The 17,375-nt window shown below is 39.3% G+C and overlaps 1 protein-coding gene across 1 annotated transcript in view; it reads left to right on the forward strand.

Moving 5' to 3' along the window:
• Positions 1–14,517, forward strand: part of LOC139726699 (alpha-1,3-mannosyl-glycoprotein 2-beta-N-acetylglucosaminyltransferase-like) — a 32,275-nt gene extending 17,758 nt beyond the window's left edge. Inside the window, exons 5-12 of the mRNA XM_071637685.1 lie at positions 7,002–7,110; positions 8,395–8,533; positions 9,525–9,659; positions 10,698–10,788; positions 11,688–11,792; positions 12,564–12,654; positions 13,716–13,886; positions 14,404–14,517. Of these exons, the coding sequence (XP_071493786.1) occupies positions 7,002–7,110; positions 8,395–8,533; positions 9,525–9,659; positions 10,698–10,788; positions 11,688–11,792; positions 12,564–12,654; positions 13,716–13,886; positions 14,404–14,517 (955 nt within the window). The remainder of the gene's footprint in view (positions 1–7,001; positions 7,111–8,394; positions 8,534–9,524; positions 9,660–10,697; positions 10,789–11,687; positions 11,793–12,563; positions 12,655–13,715; positions 13,887–14,403) is intronic.
• The last annotated feature ends 2,858 nt before the right edge of the window (positions 14,518–17,375 follow it).

A 17,375-nucleotide genomic window follows, 5' to 3' on the forward strand; every position in this document is an offset into this window, starting at 1 on the left:
GGTTTATTCAAAGAAAAACAAACCTTGTTTGTCCCCGCCGAACGAGTTCGAGCAGGGGACTATGAAACGGGCTCCGTACGTGTGTGTGTCTGTGCGTCCGTGCGTCCGTCCGTGCGTCCGTCCGTGTGTGCGTCCGTGTGTGATCAAAATGTTCAATTTGCTACTTCTCTGTCATTTATGAGCCAATTTTGATTCTGTTTGCTTTATATGATAGCACTACATGGGAGCTTTAAAACTTCTACACAGAATTTCAGGTGTGACCTTTGACCTTGACCTTTGACCTATATTGTACATTTTGCTACAAAATGCTACTCCTTCGCCATTTCTAACCCGATTTCGATTCCGTTTGCTCTATGTGATGGCACTAGGTGAGGGCTTCAAAACTTCTACACAGAATTTTGACCTTTGACTTCTTTGACCTTTGACCTTGATTTTTGACCTATATTGTGCATTTTGCTACAAAATGCTACTCCTTCGCCATTTCTAACCCGATTTCGATTCCGTTTGCTTTATATGATGGCACTAGTTGAGGGCTTCAAAACTTCTACACAGAATTTTGACCTTTGACCTTGATTTTTGTCCTATATTGTGCATTTTGCTACAAAATGCTACTCCTTTGCCATTTCTAACCCGATTTCGATTCCGTTTGCTTTATGTGATAGCACTAGATGAGGGCTTCAAAACTTCTACACAGAATTTTGACCTTTGTCTTCTTTGACCTTTGACCTTGATTTTTGACCTATATTGTACATTGGCTACAAAATGCTACTCCTTTGCCATTTCTAACCCAATTTCGATTCCATTTGCATTATGTGATGGCACTAGGTGAGGACTTCAAAACTTCTACACAGAATATTGACCTTGACTTCTTTGACCTTTGACCTTGATTTTTTACCTATATTGCACATTTTGTTACAAAATGCTACTTCCGGCGGGGACATATATTACGCACCGCGTAATTTCTACTTTTCCTTGTTAGAATCTGTAATCATGGATGAAAAAAAGTTGCATTATATGTCAACAATTTTACAGGAAACCTCTGAATTAGGTTGTCAGGTATTTGAACGTTACATCCTGTCTACACAAACAAGCCTCACCATCTGATGAGACATGTTTGGAAAAATGCCCGGATTAAAATCAAATCTACAGTATGCACATAGTGCCTTGTCAGCCCTGGATTGTAGTGAAATATTTAGATGGTTATTCTCCAGGCAGGGAAGTGCTGCCCGGCACAGTTGTAGTTGCAACCTGAATGCTGAATAGATTTACTTGGTATGTGATGTACATTATATTTCGAGAACTGTCATCTGGTCAATTCCACGGAATGGTTGCATTTTATGAAAATCAAACTATCGAGTATAGATGATTAATGAAGCTTAATTAGATGATCTTGGAGGCATTTCATGAAGCATTTTGGTTTGATATTTTTCTGACAAACTGTTACAAGCTATTGAAATCCTTGCATCTGATTGGCTGAGAGCCCAATTTGTCCGACAACTTGTCGGACAAAATGCTTCATGAAATGCCCCCCTGGTATTATTTTCTCAAAGCAGCCTTTCACAACGGACATTTTGATACCTCATTTGTGAACATCGGTGAACATGGAGTGGAATTATGTCCGAAAAACCTTCATTTTTCATGAAAATTGCCAATTTTTGCAGAATTTACGTATCATTTCTGATACACTATTATGACCATAATACAGCATGTGTAATTCTCAGATGGCTTATTTTCTGAATGTTCTTTGGTCATAGATTGGTTTTATGATGTTCTAGAACTTGTTCCAGTATCAGTAAATATTATTCTCTCAATCTCAAAATGTGGTAGTTGATAGCGTCCCATAAGTCACGTTTTTGTGTCCCATCAGTCACACTGGTTTTCCCTATCCTGCTACTGTACCAATGAGTAGATATTCATACCACTTGGCTCAGGGTAAGCACCAACACTTTGCTACATTCAGGAAAGAAAATATCTTTCCAGAGACTCTGTGTGTAAGAATATTTCAGAATTTACTTTCCCATGTGAAAAACGGTGATCCTCAAATGTCCCATAAGTCACGACAGCAATTTTTTGTGCTGTACGTAATGCAATGATACTTTTCAAACTAAGTATGGTGTTTTCATAAACTGTGATATGATGGATCTAACCATGAACTGAGAAAAATGCATTTGATGCAACTATTTTCTCAAAATACTGGTTTGAAATTGCTGAAAATTGTCACTTTGTCCCATAAGTCACAATGGAATTGACCATCTACATTGTAAATGATGTCAACACTAGAGTTGTGAAAATTTACGGAGAAAGGGAGTTCGAACATATCTCTTCGACACTTTGCTTCAGCTTTCCCTGAAATTGTAATGTTTAACCCTGATGAAGCTACCAGTCATAAATCCCACGTTTACACTGGGTACCTGCGTTGTAGGACTTTCCCCTCCAAACCATAGTGATCCTCTCCCAACACCCCTGTGAAGCTTGTCGGGGGGGGGGGGGGGGGGGGGGGACAATACGTTATAAGTGCTGTTATTTTTGCAAGGGTTTAATTTTTGTAAATTTGGCAAATCACAGTTGGATTGTGAATATAACAACACATAAAAATGTTGCCATGCGCAAGGGAAATAGTGCATTAATCATAGCGTCGGTGTCAATTCGCGAAATGACATCTCGCGAAAGTGTCTGTAACCTCATTAGCGAAAATATCTGTACATAGAATTAACAGCTTATACAGTATTTGAAGGGCAGAATGACCTTGGGCTGTAATTGATAGCGCCCAGCTGTATTCATCGAAGTGCCGGTGCACAAACAATGTCGTCAAGTTGCAGGGCTTGACCCAAATCCCCTTCCCCCTATGCTCGGGGACAGTTGAAATAGTGGTGTGGATGATCAGTCTTTAAAAGATAAGATCTCTCCTGACTGTCCCCATGATCTGATGCTGGATCCAGTGTGATTGTGGGGTATATGTCACATGAAATATGTTGCAAACAAATTATTATGCTGTTTGTTTCTTTTGCTTGAGTATTTGCTGTACTATCGTAGACACCCTTTCATTTTTTTCTTTTGTATTTGTTTTCTTTCTTTTTTTTTTTTGCTACGTTGTGCATGATTGAATGGGAACATATGATAAAAGAATAGAATCAGAAAGATGTAGCTGGTAGTGAAGGGCAAAGTTTTTTTCTTTTTCTTTATCTTTTTCTTCCTTTCAACCCTTTTGATTCAATCACTCATATGAAACAGAACTGTTTATATGACAACACAATTACATGGATCTTGTATTGGTAGGCCTACACTGTAGGTGAACATATTAGGAGATGAAATTTATGTGTTTCTGTTAATGTTCCCTTGATCTTGGCTACTGATATTGTCACATTTTTCTTCAGGCCATAAAACTCTGAAATTCACTAGTCCAACCGAGGGACAATATCCTCAGAAGGTGATGTGTGCTCCAGAAAGGCAGCTTCAGTTTGCCCGTATGGCTGTCACCCTACATTTTATGTGCCGGTTTTGCTGCCTCTGCCAAATATTTGTTGTCCAAATGTTGTTCAGGCCATCCATGGCACAACCCCAATCTTTTTTTTTTTCTTTTCACTCTGTCATGGGTAACAGTTGTCAACCTCCGACATGCAAGAATAAAAAATAGTTGATCGGAACAGGCAGCACCTGTGAACTTGACAAGATTAGTTGACCTCCAATCAGAGGATGCTCTGGTGCTCTATTGTTTGCAGGTAGCGACATGTGACTCGTGAGCTAAAAAAACAGGGACTTTATCAGTGGTCTGACTACCGGAATATAAAGTTTGCAGAGGGCCCCATGTGACCTTTTGACCTGAACTAGATTCAATATTCATGAACAGTCTCTATAGTGTAGGCATGTGGGTAGAATAAGAGCAAACATTTGTTGGAACTATTCTCTTCTTCTTTTTCTTCTTCTGCTTCTTTTTCTCCATCTTTCTGTCAGCATTCTGGGCATTGCACACATGACCTCCAAAAGACAGACTTTTCATGTTAGTTTGTCTAGCATAATGGTGAATAGTAATGGGTCTCATGTTGCCATTGTGCCCCAAACGTGATCTAAAGTATATTCATGCAGTTTCAAGATTTGTGTGAAGAATTAGAACAAACGTTCTGTCATACCCCTCTCTTTTCTCTCTGTTGGTCTTTCTATACCGGTAATCATTTGCTATACAATCATATCTACCAGTATGAACCCCCCCCCCCCCCCCATAGGCAGACCTATTGTGGACTAATGGCAATTGAAATGTGCCTCATGTTGATATTTTGATTCAGATTAGATCTAAAATTTATGCAGTCTCTCTGAAGTTCAGATTAGATGTAATATTTGAATGTTGAGCATGCACTGAAAGGCGCTGAAAGTTGTGAGAAGAATAAGAGAAGGTGCCATTTGTTATATCAGTCTCTTTCTCTCTATCTCCTTGTCCCTTTCACCAATAATTTTCTAAACCCTTTGGCTCACGAAGGTGGTACAATCTTGTCCATATGGACAAAGACCGTAGTTTTATATGGGGCGCCAAGTGTTGCATGGCCTATTTCGTTACGAAATCAGTCATTTCTATATGATGTTACGAAATGTTGTCGTTTCGTTTCAAAATAATCATTTCGTCAATGAAATGACTGATTTCGTAACGAAATAGGCCATGCAACACTTGGCGCCCCATAAAAAACTACAGTCTTTGTCCATGGTTAGATTGTACCACCTTCGTGAATTCGGGCCATTATGTCGTACGCACTGTCCAAAGTCCCTGGCACAGATGCATGAATCAGAGATTGTGTGATCCTATCAATTATAGTTTCTTTCCCTCATTGCTGTATATACTGAGGTTATCAACAGTAGTGATAACATCTACAAATTGAAAAACAAAGAAGAAAAAATCCATTCATAGTTCCAGTGCAGAGTACAATGTCCATTCTTGCATGTCAAACGTTGGTCAAAGGCAAGGTGTATTCAGGGAGCAACAAAATCACTGCAGTTTTAATGCCCAGATCAATTGTGAGAACTGAAGGTCATGATTATCGAGTGTAAATTACTAGAAAGAGTTCAAAGGTATTATTTTAATGCACAGATCTTTGATTAAATTGGCAAGTCATAGTATGTTTTGTGTTGTTGTTTTTTAAAATCTGGACAGTATGCAGGTGCTTAATAATGATAATGCCTGTTATGTCAGGGTGTCATGGTTTTTAATACAGATCATCCACTGGGCTTTCAACAAGAACAGGGTTTTGAGCCCTAGCAGGGCCTACATGTATGTACTTATGTATTGAAGCAGGACACATGGATTCATTCAAATGATGTCTCTCTGCCCTGGTGTTATGAATTGGGTGCCTGCAGGGAATAGTTTTCCAACTCAAATTTGATTAGCAATACCAGCAGATGAAAAATATTTCAAATGATATCCTGTACACTTCTATGGAAGAAAACTGCTACACAAAAGATAGTTTGTGTAGCAGTGGATTAAAGAAATGCAGAGCAAATTGGCAATGCAATACCAGGAAATTGATTCTGTGTGCCTGGTAGGAAGCCCAAAATTGTTGTTGCGCACACAAACATCTTATACGTTCATGGATTTGAAATTTGTGGGCATGTGATGTGTGCGCATGCGCTGGCCGTTGTATTTAGTGTATATAGCTCTCCCAAGGTCCTCTCGACCGAGTCACATTCAGTCATCAATTTGAACAGAAAGGGACTATTGGCAGAACCAAACGTTACCTGAAGCCTGTTTTCAATACTTCAACTTAATTGGTAAGTCTTCAAATTGAAGAAATTTTTGGATTTTAAGTTGAAATTTACCTGCGATACTAACTCTGTCATGATCCTGAATGCTACAATGCAAGGCCCCATTACGCTATGCGTATGGGGCTGCTGGTCACAGTTAGCTATGCGTACACATGTTTTGTATGGGGCTGCACGCTGCTGGTCGCAGTTATCATGCAACGTACAATACGTGTACTACCTCGCCGCCGTACGGCGGCGGCTCTGGTACGAAACCATTATTGCATGATTACTAAGACATGAGAGCACTTTGGGGCGAGTAAGTCTCACAGTGTTAGTTGTATGAAAGGTACTTTAACCTGAAACACAAACTAAGATGAGGAAATTCAGCGAAACTTTTGAGGTACCAAAACTTTGTATTATCTTTAAAAAGCCAGCATCCTGCTTGTAATGCTCCTGTGGTGATGATGGTGGTGGTGGTGGTGGTGGGGGGGGGGGGGGTGGGGTGGATGGAATGTGCAGCAGGTTTCAAAGGAAACCAAAACCCAAAGAGAAATGTGGATTGAGTGAAAGCAGCAACATTAGTAGAGCACATCAATGAAAGTTTGAGGAAAATCGGACAATTGATGCAACAGTTATGAATTTTTAAAGTTTTGGTGTTGGACCCACTGGATAAGGAGACTACTTGAGTTTATGGCATCATGTGTGGACAACAATATAAAGAAAATAAAAAGATAAAAAAACGATTCTCTTTATATTTTCTTTGTATTGTTGTCCACACATGACATCATGGACTCTAGTAGTCTCCTTATTCATTCATTACAATGCCAAAACTTTAAAAATTAATAACTCTTGCATTGATTGTTTGATTTTCCTCAAACTTTCACTGATGTGTTCTACTGATGTTGCTGCTTTCACTCAATCCACATCGCTCCTTGGGTTTTGGTTTTCTTTAATACTAGCACTAATGGCATATCATTGAGTGCTGTGAGCACCATGATGTGATGGAAAATCACTACATATCTCAAAAAGTAAGGAAAGAACAAACTATAAACAAATTCTGACAATTTGTTGTATTATTCATAGTTGCACATCTCAGATCTGTGCATATCAAAGGGGAATTCCATGCCAGTTATACAATGTAGGTTTATCTGGTAAGAAATAATTCCTCTGTAAGCTGAACATCACTCAAAAAGCTCAAGAGAATGTGTCATTCATTTATTTATATTACACAATCTTTTTTTCAAATGGTGTGTGCGCGTGTGCTCTCATCCATGCAGCACGCGACCGTCAGCCCAGCAGTTCCCAATCTATGTGAGCCAGGACTGTGGGGACAGGAAGACGGCTGATGCGATCCGGGAGTTTGGCAGTAAGGTGGTTCACATGCAAGTAAGTTTGAATACAGTTTGACGCCAGCCTGTTGTTTTGTTAGACCAGAGCAGAAAGAAAAAAACTTTGTTTGAAGTACATGTAGGCAACCTATTGTTTGTTGTTGTTGTTGTTGTTGTTCATGTACAGCACAATGTTGTAGCAATTACAATGTAAATGGATGAATTTACCCACATTTGTGGCCTAAAGCTTTTATAATCTTTTTTTTGTAACATGAAAATTTTACAAATATTGCCACTGGCATTCACCGCACTGCGAAGGGGAAAAAAATTGTGTGTGTTTTACTTTTGTGAATCTTGAATTCTCGTGAAAATTTCACAAAAGTTTGATGTACCTGAAAATTTCTGATTTTACATTAACCTCAGTCAAGGTACAGTTTGATTTGTCCTTGTGATGTTCATCATGTAGAATGCTCCTCAGCAGTATGATTGATTGTCCTGCTGTGAAATACAAGAAAATCTGTCATATTCAAGAGATACAAAAACAGCAACAACAGCAAACAAATACCGTTTATGAAAACAACGTACTTTTACCTGTCGTTTAGCCACAGGAAATAAAGCCACATTCGTGTCTAAATTCACAGGATGTCCTAACATCTGTGTGTATGTGTTTGCTGTAGGGCCCTACTCACATACATGAATGGTATGATATTTGTAATTGTAACCTTGGCATTCTGTTTTGATAATTATCAGTGTGCAGATTGCAAAATTACTTCTCTGTATGTGCAGATCAGTTCATATTAGAAAGAGGCCGTTCAAGTCTGCAAAAGTTTGTGATTTTCATGTTAAGAAGAAAAACAGTGAGAGATTCTTAGTTTTAGAGGCAAAATGCAAGAGTTGTGGCTGGACTTGGAGAGTTTTTTTGTTTCCTCAGTGATTGGTACACCAGTTAATAGGCTTGTTTTGATCAGAATCATTTTTACATGCTAAAAGATGTAATGAAATTCAAAATCTAACAAGATCCAAAACAATACCGTCCCAAGTATTTTCTGTCCCTGACTGTTTAATTTCTTGTTTTTCTTTTCAAATGCTAGTAATTGGACAAAGAACCCATGTACAGTCAGCAGTTCTTGATAAACATCTGAATCTCATGTGAGCTATAACAGAACTGCTCTGTACTTGAGTATTTCCTGTAAAGGGGGGGGGGGGGTTGATGGTTTATCTCAGTTAAGTCTGCTTCCTCACCCCCCCTCACTTTTTAGTGTTATGTGCATGCAACAAATTACAGAAACTTTGGGAAACTTCAATGGCTTCTACTTAAGTGAATGTTTGTCTCTCTCTGTAGCAACCGGACTTGAGTCCAATTAAACTGCCAACAAACCAGAAGAAGTTTGAAGGCTACTACAAGATTTCACGCCACTACAAGTGGGCCCTCGATCAGATGTTCCTGAAGCATTCCTTCGACGCTGTTATCATAGTGGAAGGTAAAGGTCGTCCAGTGATTTGTTTACCGCTGATGAAGTGTTTGTCATTCATGAACAGTGGCTTCAGCGCTCTCAGAAACTCCTGTCTTTTCCTATGCTTGCTTAACTTCTTAGTTATCAGTTTTTCCCCTCGCTGTCAATCAAGAGTTGAAAGTCAAAATTATTCGAGAAACTGTCCATTATGCAGGATTACACATTGAAGCTGTTTTTAAAAGTCATGTTGTGGGCAGATGTTGACACAGAGTGCACTTTAATAAGAGTTAATAAAAACATTCGCCCTTTATTGCTGGCAACATCGTTATTCATGGAGAATTTTTCATTCTTGGAGCATATCTTTCCTCAGTGCTAGTGTCCACATTTTCATGGTTAAAGAAAGACTTTATGCTTTTCATTTTAATCATTTATAAGCAAAATGATTAAGATTGAGCTGTGCATTCTATGGCCCCTATGTACCATTTGTAATGCAATGCCCTCACGAAACTCACATTGCCCTCGCAAAGACACATTGTCCCCACAAAGACACATTGTCCCCACAAAGACACATTGTCCCCACAAAGACCCTTTGTCCTCACAAAAACACATGCCACCCTGTCCAGAGGGTCAGTGGGGATCAGGCCATGGCACACATCCTAATGTCGACGCTAACACATTCAGACCGGGTCTTCCTTGGTCTGCCGTGTCCTCCGAAGCTGGGAATTGGCACAATTCCTTACGCCTGTACCATCTGAGTCGCCTGGTGCGTAGATGCTGTAGTCAGTCCCTAAATCCCCAAGTTTGCATGTAGAATGGCAGTGGAGACATTCTCATGTTCTTACTATCTTCTCACTATCTTTACAAATTCACATTGCCCCTATAGAGACAGTGTCCTCACAAAGACGCATTTCCCCTTACAAAATGCATTGCCTTCACAAAGACACATAACCATCAAAAAGAGATGCCGCCCTCATGAAGCCCACATTCCCTTCCCTTTCACTGTGACACCTTCCCACAGATGATCTGGATGTTGCCGTGGATTTCTTCGAATACTTCCTGGCAACCTACCCGCTCCTGAAGCAGGACCCGACCCTGTGGTGTGTGTCGGCCTGGAACGACAATGGCAGGGACACGAGGATAGAGAAGAACCCCGGTAAGATCCTCAACCTTTGTGGAGACTTGGAACAGGAGGAGGAGAGGAGGAGGAGGAGGTTGACTTCGATTGCGTGTACATTTGATTTTTTGTTAACCCGTTGAGGATGAGTCCTGTGTATACTCGGGCAGGGGTCTATGGGAAATGCGTGTTGTTGCAAAATCAGTCCATCCCCAACGGGTTAAAAGCTATGAATGCATAGCATTGTCAGTTCAATATCGTACGAAGATCTTGCAAACTGTTGCAATGAAGTGGTTCTTGCCACATAAATCACCCTATGTGTATTTAGCTCTTTCTGATTAAGGGTTTTGATAACATAGGGACAATACATTGTTGTTTTTGTTCTTCTTTTTTTTTGGGGGGGGGGGGTGTCACTTTGCTTTCTATTTCTTTTCTGTAACATTTAAAAGTAAATGCTGCAGTGTATCAGCATCCTTGAAATTATCCAACATGACCATGTCGCTTCTAATATTGTGTACTTTCACGTTAGTTCCAAGTGCCACATAGATTGTACTATATGTCCCCCAAAAAAATTACAACGCGAACTTCCGCATTGATAATTTTAAAAGTAGTGAATCAATTCAAATACAATTTCAGGGTATGAAACTATAACTCATTGCCCACATCTTACAGAAAACCCCATTCGATTTGCTTCAGTGGTCAAAGAGAAATGAGGAATTTTGTAGAGCATGTCAGGAATCTGTTCCCTCCAAGTTCTGACTATTGTGTTCACGCATTAATATGCAGTTCCAAGAGCATCCAAGTGCTAAACTTCGAAGAATCAGACTCGTGACATGCTTTACACCAATCCACATTTCTCTGCGACCGCTTAACCAAATTGAATGGGGTTGTCTGCAAAATAGAGCTAAGATGTTATCCTGAAGTAGCATTTAGACAGTTTAATAATATTGGGGGTTATCAATGCGAAAATCCGATTGTAATTTTTTTGGGACATACTGTACTGTGTCATCACTTTTTCTTGAAGACCAGAGGATGTTGTCCTGGCTGATTGTGATTGCATCTCTTCCTTGATAACAGGATTGCTTTACCGCAGTGACTTCTTCCCTGGCCTCGGATGGATGCTGCTCAGAAAAGAATGGGTGCAGCTTAGCCCAAAATGGCCGGCTGGGTGAGATATTTCATCATTACACCCCCCCCCCCCCCTTCCCCAACTTTCCATTCATCCTTCAGAAACAAACAGTCTTAGTGATAAAGTGGTACATAAAGTAAGTGGAGTACAAGACAAAAGGCCTTCAAATCATTCACGGTTAAATGTCATTATTTACATGTTACTCGCATTCCTGTGTGTGCTAAATCGTTTACCTCACCTAGATTGCCCTATTTATGCCTTTGGACCCAGACTGCCTACAAATGCCCCCATTGTGACCACTGGCAGGTACTCTTAGATGGGATGTGTTTGTGCTTTGATGCATGTTTTTTGGTTTTTTTTGTTTTTTGAGAGGGAGATTGATGCGGGTATGAAGCATATTGGTTTCCCTTCCTCTTCTCACATAATCCCTTGTATCAGCCTACTCTGTACATTGCTCTCTTACAATGTACCATCCATCTTTCCTATTACTGATGGATTGTTAACATTATGTACCCAGTGGCCTCAGCAGCCCTGATTGCCCAAAAATGGAAACTTAATGTACAAAAATTGTAGACCTAGCATGAATTGATATCATTTTTTAAAACTAAGTTTTACTATAAAATCGTCATCTTCTGAATAGATAATGCCACTTACCTCAAACTTTCATTGTGTGTTTCACAATCTTTTTGTAGTAGCTGAATCCACATATTCTGCATGTACAATGTATGTTTGGGGAGACTTCCTGTTTAATTGCCAGTAATGCAATGCAACCAAAGTAGCAGTAGATGGTTATGCATGTTCATACTCTTGTCCAAAAAAAAAACCCAACTACATTTAGCCTCTTTAAACATATGTTGAAAAATGTCATGTATGCCCCCCTTTTTTTTAATAGAATGAATACTGTGATGGCGGCTTTTTTTCTTTTTTCCCTGCTATAGGTTTTGGGATGACTGGATGAGGCACCCAGACCAAAGGAAGGAGAGAGCTTGCATCAGACCAGAGGTTTCTAGGACAGACACATTTGGCAAATTTGGTGTCAGCAAGTGAGTCTGTCTCACCATCTTCCCTTCTCATTGATTTCCTTTGTTCTTTCTTCCTTCAATACAGCTTTCTTCTTCTTTTTTCCTTTCCTTTTTCTTTCATTACTCTCTAGATTCATTCTTTCTCTTTTGCCGTTCTCTCCTTTCCGTCACTCCTTGGCAGATGACCTGGACCACTTTTGAGTTTGGAACGGCTTGGTCCGTCAGTGCTGATATTTGTTTGGGGCCTTAGCTGTTGATGCACTTGACCTTTCACCCATCGTGTGTGAAAGATTGACAAAGAAAGGAAATTGAAAGTTTAAATGATTGCCTTGTGATAGACCTAAGCTGTTGCTGTGCTTAGTGACACTCACCTGCAAATCTACACTTTGAGTTTTGATGACAGCTGGATCTGCTAATATGTGTCATTATTTCTGCCATGCATTTATAGTGATTATTCAGAACCCAGTACTACAGATTTTTCAATCTAAAACAGTATATTCATTGCAGTATATATTTTACTCCAAGAAATACTAGAGCTTCTGAACCATTGATGAAGGAATGACAAACATTTTGACTTTGATTTGTTATTTCAGATACAGACATTCAAACATGATTTATGTCATAGATTTATGACCAGTTTTTGGCTTACCTCCAGAGGAGGGTCAATTGATCTAGTATTTTCCCAATGTAATCCATAGCATTTGTTGTGAGATTCCCTCAAAACAAGAGGAGGTATTACCTATCACTGTACTATGAAATGATCTTTCTTCATTCTGTGTGTTTTCTTTGCAGAGGCCAGTTCTTTGAGCAGCATCTAAAGTTCATTTCCCTCAACAAAGAGTTTTATCCATTTACTTCCAAAGATCTCTCGTATCTATTAAAGGTAATCAGTCCAACCAATTGTGAGTTAAGATTATTAAATGCCTTTTCAATAGCTAATTTGCAAGTCTTCACTGTTCATTTCTGTATTGCTGAGTGCAACCATGCATAGCTGTAAGGGGACATCCATTTATTGCTTTGCATCATGCAGAGACTCCAACCCCAAGCACCTTCTGATCTGGAGATTCTCCCGCCTGAAACCCCTAGCAAACGGGAGACTCCAAGTTGATGTGCGCGAAGTTCTTTGCTGCCGGGGTCCAACTCTAGGGTCCTAGATGTTATCTCGTGCTATCTAAGGCTTATTTTACAACATACGATGACACAGAGTAAGAAATTATTTCAAGCGGGAGAAATTAAATCTCAAGCGTGAGAACAGGAGATTTTGCAAAAATGGGCTTTCGGCGGGAGATCTCCCATTGAAAGCGGGAGAGTTAGAGTCTCTGCATCATGTCTTTTATGCACCTGTCTGTGCTGATGTCAAAATCATATTCAGGACTCAGTAAATGAGCCAGCAGGTGTATGAAAATTCCTCTGGTTTATTCAGCATAATAGTACCCTCTTGCTTCCAAACTTGGAAAAAAAAGGGAAGAAAAGAAAAGCAGTCAAAAGTAAATGTCATTACACCTACTGTAGCTCAGAAAAATAAAGGTATTGAAAGTGATTACCGAAAATGATTGTACTTATCATGCAGGAAAACTTTGCGTTTTAGTTCACAGTTCTTTCTTGATGTATGTTTTATAAAGTATTGACCAACCAATATCAGAAGAATTTTTGAAAAGGCTAATACACTACTGTTTGTATTTCCGGACTCAAGATTGTATTTTGTCTTTTGTTGTCTGTCTGTGTGTTTATTCTTATTCATATCCAGTAACAGAAAGATTTCTGAAAAGGCTGATATGCTACTGCTTGTATTTCAGCGTTCAAGTTCATATTTCATCTTTTTTTGTCTGTCTTGTTTATTTTCATTTCACTTTTTTACCCATCAGTCGTCATATTCCCCATATTCCCTGCTATGAAAAAAAAATTCATCCCGGATTATTTCGATCTTTTGTTTGACTGGAACAGGAAAATTATGACCCTGCATTCAGGGAGAGGGTCTATGGTGTGGAGAGTCGCTCACTGGAGGATATCAAGGGAGGGCATGCGTCACATTTAAGTGAAGTGCGAGTGACGTACAGGGATAAAAACAACTTCAAGCTCATCACAAAAACCTTGGGTATAATGCAAGATTTCAAGGTGAGTTTTATTTTGATTTTGTACTTTTACTCATGTAGTCTGTTTCAAAGGATGTTTTTAATGTTTTTCCTGTGCTTTCATTTGATACTTTTCGAAAATTTGTAAGACAGTGGAATCTTGTTATTGTGAGGTCAAATGAAGTGAGGTGCCTGATATAACAAGATAATTCTGAAGGTCCCATTCCATTCAAATTCTTTTGCTTTTATCCCTGATATTACAAGGAAATTTCAGTGGTCTTACACAGCATGTTGGAACAAAATTCCCCTGTAATGATGCATAACAGCCCTACTTTGTGGAGACATTGCAACACTGCAATATTTTGCATTAAAAAAACCAAAAAAACTACCCTTACAAAAGAAGCAAATTACCAAATGATAACTTCATTACATTTTCATTCTGGTATGCTGCGAATAAGATACCCATTTCTTGTACAGACTATAAATTAGCACTGACAATTAAGCTATTGAACCATTGAAATAATGCGTTTTGTCTTCCATCGTCTTACTGCTTAAAACAGGCTGGTGTACCAAGGACTGGGTACCTAGGCATTGTGACATGCGTTTACAATGGACAGCGAGTATACATAGCACCGGAGAGTAACTGGTCAGGTTACCACACTGACTGGAGTTAACAGAAACTTTTGAGCGAATAAGAGAAGACTCCTTAATGATATTTTCTCTCGATGCCAACATGTACATGTACTATTCAAAGCCACATTACTTCAAGCATGATTGGGATGCAGCGGGTGGGCTCGTCCGAAGAAAGAGAACCGCCCGCAAAGCTCCCCCCAGTATTATGAACGGTAAGGGCAACGGAGCCGTCTTGTCATCTGTCCTACATCAAGATCGCCCTCTACCAGGCAAGGATAGGCATGTTGCCCCATCGTCATCTCTCCATCGGCGGAGTGACAGCAAGAGAAAAGGACACAAAACATGTGCAGTATTAGCATTTTTCACATTTTTCAGGAGTGAATCGCAGGAAATGGGCGCTATCCTGCGAAGCTTTTGTAACCCCAATCATCAATGCAACCAGTTGCCCCTCCCATGTCATGTCAACCTCCTTCCGTGGCAGCGGTCCAGACTGCGGTAGAAAAATTAAAAAAACGGTACTAAGTGCTCGTGTGTGAGAATAGGTTGTTTTCGTAATGTATTCAAATTTATGGATGTTTCATTCCCGTGAACAAAGAGACGAGTTACCGGTATTCCATTAACCTACTCTTCTTAAACGAAATTCAATTGTTGGAATCCAGTTTGCAGATATTACGTGTTGCTATGTTGGACAAGCTTCGGAAAAGCTTTCAGGTTGTCGAGAACAACCTCTGTTCAAGAGGAATGCATAAGATTTGGATATGTTACAAAAGCCGTCTATTCAGTTAGACATCTCGCTCTGGAAGGGTGCTGGCTGTAGAGCACCAAAGCGTGATGTCATAGGCATCAAATGGAAGCTGGTTCTAAAACAACCTCACCTGGTCCGAGTCTTTATGCCCGCACCTGGTACTGGCCCAAGCTATAACAAAGACCTGTGACATCATCACTTTGGTGCTCTCTGCACCAGATGTTGAGAGGCAATCAGGCTTTGCATCATTGGGATTTTATCACTCCTGGTATCCGTCATGCTAACGTTCATTTCTTGCTTGACCGTTTAATACCGAGATATGTCTGAGTAGAGTCTAATGTCAGCTGCAATAATGTGTTATGAGACCAAAGGGATTGATTGGCATGCATTACTGAAGAAATGTGTTGTGTCATTTTTTTCCCCAACACGTGCTAATACCTTCAATATCTGAAAGTGTAACCGTTTATATATCATCTCATCTCTGGGCTACTTGGGAAGATACCTCCGAGTTTTCCCCGAGTGTGATACAGCGTGGATGTCTCGTGGTTTTAATCAGTTGATTTCAAATGTTTTCATGTGCGAGAAGCTCGTAGCCCCAGCAATGCTATGAGCCCTATGAAGTTGGCTTTGCTGATTGACAGTGCCCGTAACTTTCTCGGCGATGAACGTCTGAAATATGGAATCTGAGGGTAACAATCTACTGAAATCGGGTTCAGTAATTGAGCCAGGTTCAGTGATTGTATCTAAAATTCTGTCATTCATTTTGGAGGATATCAATATGGAAGTGTCAAAATACCATCTTGTGATTTTAAGGTGGAGGCTATGTTCATAGGAACCTACTTAACCTTAATAAAGTTTAATGTCTGCATCAAAAACAAGAGAACTCAAGAAGATGTGATCTCTTCTCAAATGAATTTGAGAAAGAAGAAAGTCTTGAGATGTTGCCTGCCCCCCCCCCCCACATTTATTCAGAATTGTGTGTAGTCAAAGTGCAATCTGTTCGATTTTTGTAAAGGGGAATGGGAAATTATAGCTCTTGTAAAAATGGGGAAAAAATATTGTACAAAATTTTCTATGCCATGAAATTGCTTATATCTTTTGAAGTGTAATTTCATTTTCTTTTCATTTTTTTTTTCATGTGTTCACCAGAGAGGGTGCCAGAGGCATTATGTTGTAGACATTACTCTTAGTTCATGACATTGTGAAAGGTGGAACATGTTTGTCCAATGTATCAATTATTAAATCCCTCTGACACTGTATTTTTTTTGTAGGAAAAAGTTGTTTGTTTTAGAGATGTTCTTTTATAGCATTCCTGCACACTAAAGTCCCTAGTAGCACTTTTGAAATTTTGATCAGCTTGTTTCAAAGTGAGTATTTTTTTTTGTTTGTTGTTTGTTTTTGTTTTGTTTTGCTTTTTAAATAATTTTGCCTGGCTTTACAAGGAATTGTGTACAGGATTTCACACAATCAAATGTAACTTGAAGTTTGTACTCTGCTGCATTATTGCAAAATTTAATGATGATATTAATAGCATTATTATCTGAATGTTTTTGGCAGCATGGAATCATGTCCAAAATATTTGTGCATAGTTGCATAGTTGGAAACAAGTAAATCACATAAATGTGCCCAGCATGCCAAATTAATCTGTAAATGTTTCCATTTTTACAGTAATATTATGTTCAAGCATGTGTGCCCTAGCTACTATGTCATTATTTTTTTTAACAACTTTTTGTGTTACACTTGTCTTTTTTTCTACCTAATGAATTAAGACTATGACATCATCTCAGTGGAAATGAGATTCATACCAAAAAAAAGTCAAAGAGATAATATGACATATTCCAAATTGTTCCTTATGTTTCATGGAAGGTGCCCTCATGCAGAAATGAGCAGCAATTCTTGAATATCAGCTGTTGAGCTAGGATGATTTGGGATTTTCCGTACATTGCCTGTGTTTAAGCTTTGCATTTTTGTTACTGCACAAATCTTGTATGCCTGTTCACTTTTATAGATATAGTAATTCTTATTCCACATATCATTTCCAGATTTTTGATCAGATATAGATATATTTGTGTGTGTGTGTGTGTGTGTGTGTTTGTGTGTGTGATATATGTTTATACATGTCTGTGTGACTGTCTGTCTGTACATGTACCTCTT

Source organism: Diadema antillarum, unplaced genomic scaffold, assembly GCF_040938485.1.
Source record: "Diadema antillarum isolate AM-2024a unplaced genomic scaffold, OU_Dant_1.0 seq00000097_RagTag, whole genome shotgun sequence".
NCBI classification, from domain to species: domain Eukaryota; kingdom Metazoa; phylum Echinodermata; class Echinoidea; order Diadematoida; family Diadematidae; genus Diadema; species Diadema antillarum.